Source organism: Aulonocara sp. 'chitande type north' Nkhata Bay, linkage group LG9, assembly GCF_057382095.1.
Source record: "Aulonocara sp. 'chitande type north' Nkhata Bay isolate Kocher_YH1m ecotype deep benthic linkage group LG9, A_spYH_male_GT1.1, whole genome shotgun sequence".
In the NCBI taxonomy this organism is placed as follows: domain Eukaryota; kingdom Metazoa; phylum Chordata; class Actinopteri; order Cichliformes; family Cichlidae; genus Aulonocara; species Aulonocara sp. 'chitande type north' Nkhata Bay.
Window position 1 is genome coordinate 6,026,332 of NC_141352.1, and position 15,463 is coordinate 6,041,794.

At 40.8% G+C, this 15,463-nt stretch overlaps 1 protein-coding gene across 1 annotated transcript in view; it reads left to right on the top strand.

Moving 5' to 3' along the window:
• Window positions 1-1,385: 1,385 nt before the first annotated feature.
• LOC147321492 (dual specificity calcium/calmodulin-dependent 3',5'-cyclic nucleotide phosphodiesterase 1A-like) overlaps window positions 1,386-15,463 on the top strand; it is a 45,480-nt gene continuing 31,402 nt past the window's right edge. The window contains exons 1-3 of the mRNA XM_086305389.1: window positions 1,386-1,470; window positions 3,656-3,706; window positions 3,874-4,033. Of these exons, the coding sequence (XP_086161515.1) occupies window positions 1,386-1,470; window positions 3,656-3,706; window positions 3,874-4,033 (296 nt within the window). The remainder of the gene's footprint in view (window positions 1,471-3,655; window positions 3,707-3,873; window positions 4,034-15,463) is intronic.

Sequence of the window (15,463 nt, forward strand, 5' to 3'; positions counted from 1 at the left end):
GCAGTGCTTCCTAAAAGAGCTGTGTGAGACTGTGTAAAACAAATGTGTAACAATGCAGACACAGTAAAGGTGAACTCACAAAGCTACACTGGTTGCAATTCCTTTCAATCCAAATGTGCAACAAAGGTCTATTTATTATGTATTCAGGTTGTGTAACATGTTTTTAAATAGTAACTAAGTAACTAATTACTTTTGAAAATAAATAATTACTTTTTCAAGTAACTTGACCAACACTGGCTGTTAATAATAGCAATAAAACAGAAGTGAGTGAGGAAGGTGCTATTGTGAATACTCTTCCAGGATCAGAGTAGCTTTGAGAAATGAAGAGAAAAGAGTTAGGCAGCACGTGAAAACCTACATTCCTTTTAAAAACTGTGGATTGGTGCCAGCAGAACTACCTCCAGATCAACACTAAAACCCAGGAGCTGGTGGTAGACTTCCGCAGGCACAAACATCCTCCACTGCAACCACTGAACATCCAAGGTATGAACATTGAGGCTGTGGACAGCTACAGGTACCTTGGTGTTTATCTGAACAATAAACTGGACTGGACTCATAATTCTGAAACCCTCTACAGGAAAGGGCAGAGCGGGCTGTACCTGCTGTGGAGACTCAGGTGTTTTGGAGTGAAGGACCCACTCCTTAACAGGAAGAGACTGAACAGGCTGATCAGGAGGGCCAGCTCTGTTCTAGGTTGCCCTCTGGACCCAGTGGAGGTGGTGAGTGACAGGAGGATGGTGGCTAAGCTGTCATCCCTGTTGGACAACATCTCCCACCGGAGACTCTGACAGCACTGAGTAGCTCCTTCAGTGGCTGCGGCACCCATGATGTGGGGCGGAGAGATTTCGCAGGTCTTTCCTCCCCTCTGCTTTAGACTCTACAACAAAGAATTTGCAGCTGATCAAACACACAAACCCACAAATGTGCAATAAGACTAAGTGCAATACTCTTTTTCTGACAAAGTTGTATTATAGCATTTGTATTCTATTTTTATCCTATTGTATATATTATTTTATTTTATTCTATTGTATATAGTATTTTATTTTATTCTATTCTATACAGTATCTTATTCTTATTGTATTCCAGTGTTCTCTAATTTTTGCTATATAACTTTGCACTGTCCACTTTCTGCTGTAACAAAACAAATGCCCTATGTGTGGGATGAAATAAGGTAATCTTATCTCATCTTATCTTAAAACAACTGCTCAAAGCTCAGCACCGCCTCCAGCATCTGAAATGACTATCAGCAAAGCCAAGGTTACACCCACTTGAGGGGAAAAAGCCTCCTGGGTCTCAACCCTCCTGGGAAACAGTGATCTGCTTTCAACATTAATCCACTCACAAACAAGGTATTACAGGAGTGTACAGGAGAATCAAGAGTCACGATGGCAGAATCTAAATCTAAAAAACATGGATTTAAAAAATGTCGGAGTGCCACGTTCAGCATTGATGGCTTCAGCTTTACAATTGGTAAGAGACTTTGAAAAAAAACCCCAAAAATATATATATGTATGTATATATATATCTATATATATATATATATATATATATATATATATATATATATATATATATATATATATATATATATATATATATATATATATTCATTCATTCATTTATTTATTTATTTATTTATTTAAACACGGTATGATCTCATATTTAGGTCTATGCAACACTGAAGCATAATTTCTGTGTTAATGCTTAGTAGTTTTCTATCTAGCTTATGAATTCTTAAATGACTACTCTTTAATCAGAATGTGATTATCACAACCTTTTCAATATGAAAATTTTGAGATGAAATTATATTGTGAATGAGGTACTGCCTATATTTACATTAACAGAACTAGATCCCTCTGTGTGTGTGTGTGTGTGTGTGTGTGTGTGTGTGTGTGTGTGTGTGTGTGTGTGTGTGTGTGTGTTTGGTCAGGGTATAGATATTAGGGTTTTGTTGGGAATTTGTCAAATGAATGTAAGCCAGTATATTTTTCTCTGAATTGATGAAAACTACAGCAGAAAATGGTCACAAAGGATAATTTGCCTGTTCTTTATCTCTGCCTCACAATTAGTGATAATAACTCCCTGAGCTCAGTATCCTAACAACTGACAACACATATTTAATTGGACCAGTCAAAATGATGACATAGTCATTTCCCATGCCTTCTGGTTCTCATGGATACTGCGGTATGTAAACACAAACACACAGAGAGATGTGTGCTTGAACACACATACTCACATAGACACATTTGGGGGCACACTATATTACGTATTCACTCACTCATCCACAATACTGATTCAGATTAGTTTGAAAACAGTGTTTGGGGAGAGCTTCATTAAATGGCTAAGCAGCTGCATCCAAGCCTTAGATCACCAAGCAGAATCCAAAGCATCAGATGCAGTGGTGTAACGCACCGCACTACTGGAGTCTAGAGCAGTGGACACATGTCTTCTTGAGTGATGAATCACGCTTCATCATTTCGCAAATTGGATTACAAGTCTGGGTTTGGTGGTTGCCAGGAGAATGGCACTTGTCTGACTGCATTGTGCCAAGTGTAAAGTTTGGTTGACGGGGGATTATGGTGTGGGGTTGTTTTTCACAAGTTGGGCTTGGGCTCTTAGTTCCACTGAAACGAACTCTGCTTTAGCATAGCAAGACATTTTGGGCAATTTCATTCATAAATGGTATATGAACTGGTTCACTTCTCTATTCTACCTGAGCACTCAAAGCGCTCTATACAACCTGCCTCATTCAGCAATGAAAAAAGGCTTTGCATAGAACACACACACACACACACACACACACAATCACAGTGTTACCATTTTGTAAAACAAGGTTTAGATAACAAACAAGTGTATTTAACCCTCTGGGTTCTAGGGTAAAATTAGCTGTTTTTGATTCATTTTACCTCTATACAATCTCACGTCTGAACTTACAGTTATTTTTTCAAGTTGACATATGGTATTAAGACAATTGAACTAAAATCAGACAACCCCCCCCCCCCCCCCCCAAATCTGAGTATGTTTTGACACACACACAAAAAAACGAGTACACTACACACTAACTAGACACTTCAAACGCACTAGATGTCACAAATCTCTCACATCTCAATCCAATAGAGAACAGGTGGGTTTTTTTGTTTTTGTCTTTTTGCTCACAAGCAGAGTGCTTGCTAGCGTTGTCCTTAGAAAGCAACTTTTTAAACATCTGTTCCTGCATTAAACGTGATGATAGCTTTTATGTGCATTCCTCGACCCCACAGTTGAACAGCAAAAGCCTTTCTCTGTGTAAGGTAGTATTATGATTTTCATAAGATTTTACTCCAAGCAAATTAGTTAGAGGTTTCATGTTGATACAAAAACGCTTTTAAGACAACTTGCATGTGTCTTCCAACATCTTTCATAAGACAAAGCTGTATCTTAGTATATAACAAAACAGTCTTCCGCAGTCAAAATGCATTGGTTAAGGTGTATCCATTTTTTTTGTAACAGACTACAAATTATACTTAATTTATTGGATGAATCTTGGACAGAAGGTCTGAACAGGCAAGAAAAATAGATTCAAATATCTGAATTATGAAAGTTTCAAACTTTTACATTTCTGATTTATATTAAGAATTACAATTTTAAGAGTATTTATTACAATTATGCTTCACAGTTGCCAATGAGGCAGGGGACAACAACCAGCGCCCACTACCCCTCTTTTCACGTAAGTTCTGCACAGTATATGTAATTTTCTATATACTTGAAAGTGTCTTCAGGCCATGATGAATATATGTATTTTGCTCACTAAAATACATAAAAGTCTCTGGATATTCAGGAGTTACGTTAATGTGGTGTGTGTTACTGGTAACAATCTGTATTAAAATTGTCCAGGCTCACGGTCCCAGAATGCACTGTGCACTGATGTCACAGCTCAAACAGGTGTCACTGACTCCAAAGAAATTCTGATCGACCCACGCAGTGCTGATGAGATCCTGGCTGATGAACTGCCAATCCTTGATGCACCAGACAGCATTGAGAAGACTGCTATAAGGTCAGATTTGGACACATACATAAAAATAACTATCAAATAGATAGACACACATCGTTTATTTCTTTAAATGGTCTTAAAGAATGTTTTTCTTGAACGGCATTCAAATCTCTTCTCTTCTTTCTTTGTTGGCTGCCTCTTCTTCCATTCTCTGTCTCTGTCAGATTGCTTCAGTAATATTGAAAATGTGTCGATGTGGTTTTTCAACCAGGAATAATGCATTGGCAGTGTGTTTTGGATCATTGTCATGTTAGATAGTTAAGATACTGACAAAAAGATTCTTTCCAGTCAGTAGAAGTGTGCCTCAAAAATGAATTACAATATTTTAAAAAAAATGCAATAACAACATTTTTGAAAATGTAGAAGAAAGTAATCCTGAAAAATGTTTTATTGATGCTTGTAGGCAGCAGCATTTAGAAATAAAAATAAAGGTAGAGCATTTCTATTCTTTTTCTACTGAGTTACTGTCAATGATACAATTTTAATCAGTTCAATTTATTTATTTATACAGCACCAAATCACAACAACAGTTGCCTCAAGGTGCTTTATATTGTAAGGTAGACAGAGAAAAAAAGACAACAATCATATGACCCCCTATGAGCAAGCACTTTGGCGACAGTGGAAAAGAAAATCCCTTTTAACAGGAAGAAACCTCTGGCAGAACCAGCAGGGCCATCTGCTGCGACCGGTTGGGATGAGAGAAGAGACACTACCCAATTTGAAGAGCGACTCTGTTGAAATAAGATGCCTGGAATTTTATATTTTGGTTCAGGCTTTTAAACCAGCTGCCTAAACCACTGCTTTTGCAACATGTAACCACATCAGTAATTTCTATCTTTGCTTTTCTTATTCTTTTGTAGTGCAACTAGGGAGTACTTCAGGAGCAGTTGGTGTAGTTGTCTTTACGTTTGCTTAGGACATCACCTCGTTCTTCATAGCTAAGTTTTACTCAATGGTGTTTATGCCTTAAGTGGTGAAACAAATTTGTTGTTTATACTTTTAACAGGAACCTTTTTTTTTTTTTGCATATTTTAGAAAGTACTTGGTTGGCAGTTGTTAAAGTAGCTTCCTTTTAGTTTCTACATTGTTGAAAAATGGTGAATGACATTTGCTATCAGTTATGCCTGGGCTTGTTTCATTATTGTGAAACCTAGGTAACATAAACACTTGGTGTTGATATGGCACTGATGTTGTAATATGACATTTTAATGCCACATAACATTTTTAATGGGTAATATTTAGAGCTGGGCGATATGAGATTTTTTCATATCACGATATGTTTTTTTCATTTCAGGCGATAACGATATCTATCACGATATAAGCCAAATAACTGTATTTATAAGATTTAAATGTGCCGTTGCTCACAAGTAAAATGTGAAATAATCAGCAGCTTGTTTTTATTTAAATATTTATTTCCCATAATAAGTTCAACAGGGTAGATGTACTTAAGGAACATGAGACTTTTTCAGATAGATAAAGGCAAATATTGCAAACTACACAAAAGGCAGCCGCTAAAGCGTTTAAGTTTCAAAATAGAACAAACGAAACAGACTAAATTGTCAATTCCACTTAGAAACAAAATATTAATTCTAAAAATAAATCTTAGTTTGTTTTACAGGTGAACAGACAAAACTGACTAACTTTTGTCAATATCAAATAAACTGAGAACTAAAAGGAAATTCTCAATCTCTCCTTGTTGTATAGCTGAGCTTTTCAAACAGTTACTTTAGTCTGACAAAAGCCGAATGACGAATTAGCGCTTCCAGTCAGAGACTGAGGCTACATCCACACGTACACGGGTATTTTTGAAAACGGAGATTTTCCGTTTTCGTTTTAAAAATAATCCCGTCCACACATAAAGGGAGAAATGAAAGAAAACCCTGCTATGAACATGCCAAAGCAGCAGGTGTTTCATCTTGTTCTCTCTATAAACTTCACAAGATGCTCGGTTGAACTTTCCCTCCTCCGAGGTAAACTTTTATTAAACTCTTAATAAACAGTCATGAGTCTCCGGTTCTCACCTTCCGGTGTTACACTCTCAAGACCCCGGGTGGAACACACAGGTAAATGCAATTCCCATTGCTACATCCCTTTTCTTTTACAAAGACAATGAACTATTCATAAGTTGAGAACTCAATTTGCAACTGGAACAAAACTTAGACATGACATTTCTTTGTTAGACACAATTTTCTTCAAAAATAAAAATTCTTTCTTCCACTTACTTTTTTAGCTTTCTTTCTATTTTCCTTTAGTATTACTTTTATTCATTTTTTCTGTTTTGTTTCTCATTTCCTTATTTTTTTTTTTTTTTTCCTTCCAAACAAGTAAACAGATCACAAAGCCATAACTCAAAATATTATCACAGATGTTCTGCTCTGTTCTCTAACCAGTAAACAAATCACAACATATAACTCAAATGTCGTCACAGATCTTTTTTTTCTTTTTCTTTTGTCTTTCCTCTGACAAGTAAACAAATTACAGCGTATAACTCACAGATTACCCCTTAATTGCATACATAGTCCTTCAAATATCCAGGTTGTTGTACTACCCGTCCTGACCTGGTAGTGCTGTTTTGTGTGTTCTCTTTGCTCTGTGTTGGCACAGTAATGTTCTGTCCCTCAAGCTGGAGATGTGCTGACATGTCTTTTTTGACCTCCGTAGCTCGCCTCAGATGGCGACGATTCCTTCTGAGGACTCTGCCGTTGTCCAACTCCACATCATAGGATCTGTTTCCCAGAGTGTTACACACTCTAGCCTTGGTCCATAAGTTGTGTGGTTCAAAAGGTTGGACTCGCACCAAGTCCCCTGGGTTTAATGTGTCCATGTCCTTCGCTGTCTTGTTGTAGTACTTTGTTTGTCTCTCTCTGTTTTTCATCAGTGCTAACTTGTTGTCAGTCACTGTGGGTTGCAACAATCTGTCTCCTATTGGGAGAAGTGTCCTCGTCCTCCTGCTTAACAGTCTCTGTGCAGGGCTGGTAGTTAAACCTTGTGTTGGGGTGTTTCTGTGGTCCAATAAGGCCAAATATGGATCCTGTCCAGCCAATTTCGCCTTTTTCATGAGTCGTTTGGCAGTTTTAACGGCAGACTCAGCTTTGCCGTTGCTCTGCGGATAGCCAGGTGATGAGGTATGGTGTCGAAATTCCCATTTCCGGCTGAAGTTGGCAAACTCTGTTGAGCTGTACTGGGGCCCGTTGTCAGAAAAAACAATATTTGGGATTCCCTGACGTGCGAAATGAGCCTTTAGTTTCCTAATCACAGTACTCGACTTGGTATCAGGTAGATAATCTATCTCCCAAAAGTTGGAGTAATAATCAACAGTTATTAGGTAGTCCCTACCCTCAAAGTTGAATAAATCTGTCCCCACTTTGGTCCATGGTCTGGTGGTCGGCTCGTGTGGTTTTAGTGTCTCTTTCTGTTGTTTTGCATCCACAGACCGACATATGTCACATGTACTTTTTGATGTGGTCGTTCATACCGTGCCAGTAGACGCAGTCTCTAGCTCTCCTGAGGCACCCTTCTGTGCCGATGTGTGTTGAGTGAATTCGCTGGGTTATATCTGCCTGCAGTGCTTCTGGAATCACCACTCTCTCTCCCTTGAAGACCAATCCATCCTGTGTGCTCAGTTCATCCTGCAAAGATTGGAACTGGGTTATTTCAACAGGTACATCTTTCTTACAGGCCGGCCACCCCTTTTGTATTGCTTTTATCAGCGTTTGTAGTGTGTGGTCGGTTCTCGTCCCTGCCCGTATTCTGTCCATGCTTTCTGTTGAAACAGGTACATAGTCCACCATGTTGACACATTCTGTCTCCAACTCTGTCTGGCTTTTGATGCTATCCTGCAGGTAGGCCCTACTCAGCGTATCAGCAAGTAGCATGTCCCGGCCTGGAACATATGTTATGGTTATATCATATTTTTGCAGCCTTAATAGCATCCTTTGCAGTCTCTTAGGTGCATGTAACAGTGGCTTTTTAATAATGTTCTCGAGTGGCTTGTGGTCTGATTGCACTCTCACAAGACGACCATATGTATATTGGTGGAATTTCTCCATCCCAAACACAATAGCTAAGCATTCCTTTTCAATTTGTGCATAACCTCGTTCAGTGAGCGTCAATGCACGACTTGCAAATGCCACTGGTTTTCCATGTTGAGTCAGAGCTGCTCCCAGTCCTGTCTCGCTGGCATCACACTGCAGCGTCAGCTCTTCTTCAGGGCTGTAATATTTCAAAACTGGGACTTGTGTTAGTTTTTCTTTCAGTCTTTTAAATGCATCTTCCTGCACGTCTGTCCACTCCCATAGGCTATCTCTGTGCGTCAGTTGTCTGAGAGGCTCACAGTCGTCTGACAGATGCTTGTAAAACTTTGATAAATAGTTGACCATTCCAACTAGTCTCTGCACCCCTTTTATGTCCGTTGGTGCTGGCATCTCTGTGATGGCCCGTACCTTCTCTGGGTCAGCGCTCAGCCCCTCTGCTGTGAGTAGATGTCCGATGTATGGTACTTCCTGTCTTCTAAGCTTGAGTTTTTCCACATTTAATTTGATGTTTCTCTCTCTGCAGCGTTCCAGGAAAAGTCTCAGGTTTCTGTCATGATCCATTTCTGCCAACTCAGTCGTCTCTCCTTTTCCAGTGATCAGGATGTCATCAGCAATGATGTATGTGCCTGGCAGGTTCTCTAACGCTTGCATCAGTTTGCGCTGAAAGACCTCTGGCGCTGGGCTGATCCCCATCGGCATTCTCAGCCAACGAAAGCGACCAAATGGTGTTGCGAATGTCGTGAGATGGCTTGACTCTTCTGTAAGCTTCACATGCCAAAAGCCATGTTTCACATCACAAACTGTGAAAACTTTCGCTTTTGACACATCTGGCAAGATGTCATCTATTGTCGGTAACGGGAAGTGACTACGCTTCAAAGCTTTGTTAAGCGGTCTTGGGTCAATACATATCCTGGGTTTGCCATTTGGCTTCTGCACTGTCACCATCCCACTGATCCAATCAGTACTACCTTCCACTGGTGCTATTATTTGTCTGTCTGCAAGGCTCATCAGTTCCTCTTTCAGTGGTTTCATCATCGACACTGGGACTCTGCGTTTTGGCAGTTTGACGGGCTGCACTGTTGTGTCGATTTCCAGCTCATATTCACCTTGCAAACATCCATCTCCTGTAAACACATCCTGAAACTCAGTCTTTATCTCTTCCAACAACCATGCGTTGTTCTCTGATGGAGCTGTTGTCACTGAGCTGTCCAAAGCACAGATGTTATCATATTTAACTTGTATTAGCTTCATCGCTTCACTAGCTGTTCTCCCAAGTAGAGGTGTTTTACAATCCTCCTCTACCACTTGGAACTCGACTCTGTACTTTTTGTTGTTTCTTGGGTTTGTCAGCTTGACCTTACACTTTCCTAATGGACACAGCTTTGACTTATTGTACATCACAAGAACCTTGTCTGTGTGCTCCATTTTGATGTTCGGGTTCAACAAGTTGATGGGAATAACGTTGCAGGTTGCACCACAGTCAACTTGAAACTTGACCAGGCTGTTGCCAATCATCATGCCTGCAAACAGCTGTTCTCGTTTTTTCATGTCTGATTCTTTGATCTGGTTCACTTCTACTGCAGTCTGTGTCATAGCTGTGACAGTCATTATGTCCTCACAGGAATCCGAGTCCTGCTCCGTCACTGTGTGGATCTTTTTTCCATTTTCACTCTGTCTGCTTTTACTCCTGCATGCTATAGCAAAATGATTTTCTTTGCCACATTTTTTGCATTTTTTTCCATATGCTGGGCATTTTGATTTGAGTCTTTCATGTGCTCTTCCACAAAATCTGCATGATATCTCTTTATCCAGTCTTTTTCTCTCTTTTTGTTTTACTGCATGCAGTTCCTCTACAGCCTGTCCCGCTATTGTTTTGTTGTATTCTCTTGAAATCTCCATTGCTCTACAAATATCTAGACATCTGTCTAATGTGAGGTTCTCTTCTCTGAGCAACCTTTCCCTCCAACCGGAGCTGTTCGTGCCACAGACGATCCTGTCTCTGATCAGTGAGTCTTTTAAAAAAAAAAACAACAACTAGATGCCACGTTGCCATATCATTTTTTGATTGGTCGACATGGTACTTTTTTGGACGAATAGGAAAGGGAGACGGGGATGGAGTTTGTTTTTGCTCACAGGCGGAGAGCGCTTTCGAGCCTTTTTTCTTATAAAACGTCGTTTTTACCGTTTCTTCCCGCAGTAAATATAAACAACGACAGTATTCAGGAAGAAAACCAAACATTGCAGATATTTTTTATTATAACTCTGGTTTTACGTGGCCTATCAACAAAGTTGGAGTGAGACACTGAGACCTCTCCTGTCGTTTTTCCGTCAATTGTTCCGTCTGTCCTGCTCACATCTCCAATGGTTGTCCACGTTGTCATTAACGTGGCTTCACTCCACATCAGCCATGCCGCTTTGCTTGCTAAAACACCGCTGTCATAAGGACGCTGTCATAACCTGTCAGCGACGTTGATTAGCTGCGTATATACGAATGTAAATCGCATTATTGGCTGGACTATGGGATAAGGTGGCATCGTTCTAATCCCATACGGGAGAGATTGCGCACGTGCGCAGCTTAGAGGGAATATTGACAGAGATGTCTCTTCAATCAATATGTGCATGCAGTTCTTACGTGTTAAAAGAGGGTATATTGCTGATCTGTGTGCTGCCTAACCTATTATGAACATCTGGAGGGTAAGGACATTAACCATTGCCACCACCTCTCTGCACACTAACATCTGTAGCTGATAATATTAGTGTAACCAGTATGGTGATTCTAAGTGCTGTTCAAGATAACGCCACTCTGGGGTAGCAATGCAGGGGGGCACAGGCCACCCCCCAACCAGACTGGCCACCCCAGGTGCCACCCCAAAGGCAAAACAATAAAATTCAATCAAATATCAAATGTCCGATTATGTTTTCACGGCGAAGCTCAGATATCCGAGTGTAAGTGAATGCAGCATCGGCTTCTGCGCTATGTGCATCACATTAGCAAAGGTAGGAGAGCCAAGCACGAAAGACGCACTGCAGGAAACAATTTTTCGGTGAAAGAAAATGAGGACAGAATAAATGTCCCGGTAAGTAATATTAAGTTTGTTGAGTTTAGTAAACTTCGGTGAAATTAGAATACCAAAGAAAAAATAACACTTAAAGAATTATTGCAGCCATCGAATATATCAGACAGTATGCTACTGAGGGCAGCTAACATAAGAGTTATGAGTTATAAGATATAATCTAAGTCGTAACATTGCTGTATGGAGCTGCAGATTTGGTTGCAGGTTAACATAGCTGGACTGGCCATCGGGCATACCGGGCATGTGCCCGGTGACTTATTTATTTATTCATTTTGTAATGGCATGAACAATGAGAGGTGGTGGATTGGCCAGATGCAGGTCAATGTGTAAAAATAACTCAGTTGTTTGGTGGTGGCTATGGCGGGGCTTCCACAGAGGCCAGCAGGTGGATGAGGGAAGGGGAGGCAGGAGGAGAGCCCCGAGGCAGCCGCCAGTCCGAGTGTCAGGTGAACTGAACTTCAGGTAAGAAGTTATGATCTGCAGTCTATCTGGGTCAGATATGAACCAAGTTTAGGTGGAGTTTATTTTCGTTGTGCTGACTATTTACCCTCAGTTGCAATAACTCGTACTGCGTTCTAGCCAGCTTGACGGAGTTTTTATACAACTGGGTGGGTGCTATGATGTTACTGATAGTGAACTTTATTTTATTCATAAGGTTAGTTAGTAGAGTTGCCAACGGCTCCTTAAAAAAATGGGATGGTCCCTCATTCAGAGAAAATATTACATACAATATTTCGTATTGAGCTGAGAAGAGACGCAGTTTGTCCCGGACTTTCGCTATAATGAAAAAAAGACACAAAGCTGGAGTTATTCTGTCGTTACGCTGCACAGCTGCCTCTTCTTCTCTCGTTCTCTCCCCCTGCCTCTCCTGTTGCTACTTCAATCATGAAACTGATCAATGATCAGCTGATCGGCTTTTCTCTCTTGTTTATTTATCGCCCACTTTGCGCCAGAAAGAGGAAACCAGCAGATGTCGCGCTAAACAACAGCAGCACGTTTAAGCTTGATCAGCTGTTGTTAGAATTTATTTAATATTAATTTCTAGTATCAGCTGATGTTTGCTGGAGCCACAGCTGTAAAGCTGCTGGTCATGATGTCGGTTTGGTTATGTGGTGAGAGGGAAACATGAAGATGAAACCAGGAGATGTCCTTACTGAATCATCAGAGCTGAACAGGTGATGGAGAAACAGGTTTACCTTTTAGGTGACATGGATGAGTTGAAGTTATGAACTGTTTCTGGGAGACAAATAACACCAGGATTCTTTTTTATGTAGCTGACAGCTGGTAACTGTGCAGGGGCGGGTCTAGGAAAGTTTTGCCAGGGGGCCAGGTAGGGCATTAACAGGGAGAGGGGGGCACAAAGAAATACTTTTCTTTCTTACTCTCATTTAAAATATCTAGCTTTTATTAAATAATTATCTAAATCTTACAACCAAAGTTTTTATCTGATGTAAAATGTATAGAAATCATACATATACCAACAAGACTGTACATCACTGTCACAACAGCATTTGTTTTCATTCAAAGGCTTTATGGCTTTAATACCTGGGCCCTATTTCAGGAAGCCGGTTTAGTGCAAACTCTGAGTAAGTAAACCCTGAGTTAACGAAAACTCTGGGTTTTCGGTTTCACAAAGCGAGTTTAGATTAATTCTGAGTGAGTTACTATGACGACACACTCCATGAAGCTAACGTGCCCCCTAGCAGGTTTACTTCAACTAACCCTGACCTTCTCCGCCTCTTTGTCGGAAACCTGACTGTAGGAAGTGTCAGACATGGCGTGCCCCTTCCTTGAAGAGCCAGTAGATGTTGAAGCCCAAATTCTCCGCAGAGCTCTCCGCCGGGAGAGAGTGATTAGAGCGCGTTCGGACATGTTATCATTTCCTGATGATTTTCTGTGTGAACGTTACCGTTTTTCAGCACAATCTATAATTTATTTGAATAACATCCTCAGGCCTAATATTGCTCATGTGACACATCGCGGACATCCTCTCAGTTCTGTACATATTATTTGTATTGCACTTCGGTTTTTTGCAAACGGGAGCTTTCTATATAATATTGGTGACGCTGAGCACGTTTCCAAGGCTACCGTCTGTCGGGCAGTCAGGAATGTTACAGTTGCACTGAAACGTCTCCTGTACTCGTTTGTGGTGTTCCCCGGTCATAAACCCACAAGATTTATCAAAGAGGGATTCCACAAAATTGCAGGTATCAGGATGAACAAAACTTAATTCATGATGTGGTGATACTTGAACTACTACTTAAATTTTACATTTATTTTCACGGTTCCCAGGCGTGATTGGCTGTATAGATGGCACTCACATTCCAATCATTGCTCCTTCAGTAAATGAAGGAGACTATGTGAACAGGAAGTCTTTCCACAGCATTAATGTACAGGTACATAGTTCCCTGTAGCATTTCAAACTAACAAATTATTTCATTATAGTAATGGATGCTAATTTGTGTTCTCTGCACTGTGAAGATCATATGTGATGCTGCCAACATTATCACAAATGTGGAAGCCAACTGCTCAGCCTCTGTGAGTGGTGGTGGTGGAGGACCCCCACCTGTTTTTCGGGCCTCCGCTTTTTTCTGTTGGCTATAACGGGTCACATTTGAGCATACAGAGTAAGCAAATATGTACTTGTAATGTGCTCAGATAATTTCAATAAGTGCTTACAGAGGGGAAATTAATGTAACCTCTAACTGCAATTGATTTATATAGGACAAACAGACCAAGCACTATGGCTCATAATTAGGGATGGGTACCGGTGTCCGGTGCCATGACATAAACGGTAGTAAGCAGACCGAAAAGCAGCGCACATTTCAGTGCTTTATTTCGGTGCTTTTTTTTTCCTGAGCTGTGATACACTTCTAGCCAATCATTTTACGTTTCCGAGGATAGTAGGCGGGGCCAGGTACGTACGTTCAGTTAGAGCAGAGCTACAGATTAAAAATGTCCAAGGCGAAGCGGTCAAAAGTCTGGCTGTACTTCACAGCAAAATATGCAAACTCAGCAGCCTGTAACAAGTGCTTTAAGCTGATACTGTGATACTGTCAAAGGAGGTAACACCAAGAATCCGATTAAACAGCTGGCGACGCATAGCGTTTTTTTTAAAAGCCGAGAAATGCGCCATATTTGATAGCTTGCTGTGAGACCTCACACCGTGCACGTCGGGTGGGTTGCCAGTTATCGGACCCGGAGCAACATCCCCCAAAAACCCGAAGAATAGAGTCCTGGCCCCTAGCCCTGCCAGTGTAGCAGAAATGATGAGGATGATGATGCAGCAGCAGCCGTTCTTCTCTGCATGAGTAGCTTCATGTTGTTCGTGTGTAATTTACGTTGAGTAGGCTAACCACGTTATTACATTAATGCATGTAAGGTGAACTAGCAAACATCATCATAGCTACATGCGGCTGTCTTCTTGTTTGATGGCAGATACTCCCTTCACCCTGGCCAAAAAGGCTAAAATGACCAAAGAAAAAGTGGGAAACAGTTAAACATATATGCCACATAGCTGCAGAAAAGGCACACATTGTTATCTTTTTACAAAAAAAACCAGCTGAACATGAGAGGTTTTTGGACAAAGTTTGTGTTCTCCATTCTTTAAGCACCGGTTCGAGCACCGTTTAAGCACCGGCACCGTTTCAAAAGTACCGATTTGGCACCGGTATCGGATAAAACCTAAACGATACCCATCCCTACTCATAATACAATTACACCTTACCTGTTTGGACTATATTTTTATATTTCATTTTTACTTGCTGCCAGGAACGTTTGGGGCCTGTTGGGTTGCACCTGCGCTCACATCACATCACAAAATAAAATGTATGAAATAAAAAATAAAATAAAATAAAATAAAATAACGTGTTAAATGGGTGGAAATCCCTAGATCAATGTTTAAATTAACACTCACGCATTGACGCTTTGTTTTGCCGTGCATGCTCCCTTTCTTTTGCAGCTGAGGCTGTGTTACTTTTTTTCTGTGGAATTTGCATGTTATCGGCATATGCTGCCATCAGAATTTCGGCCTCAAGCGCTGTAAAATACATTGACCGCGCCTTCTTTCCCTCCGTCTCCATGGTGACTCGCTTAATCTGTGCTCCACTAATCAGGGCTTTATGTATCCTCGTGCGCGTGCTTAACTTGGGGTTAAAGCAACTCCGCGTTGATTGAACTAATTGTTATCAGCCTTTCTGAAACCGAATATTCCGAGTTGGACAGTTCGGGGTTACTCAACCCTGAGTATCGTTTTTCACTCTGAGTTTTCTAAACCGGCTTCCTGAAATAGGGCCCTGGTGGGCCGGTCTCTAGTCAAAATGCCC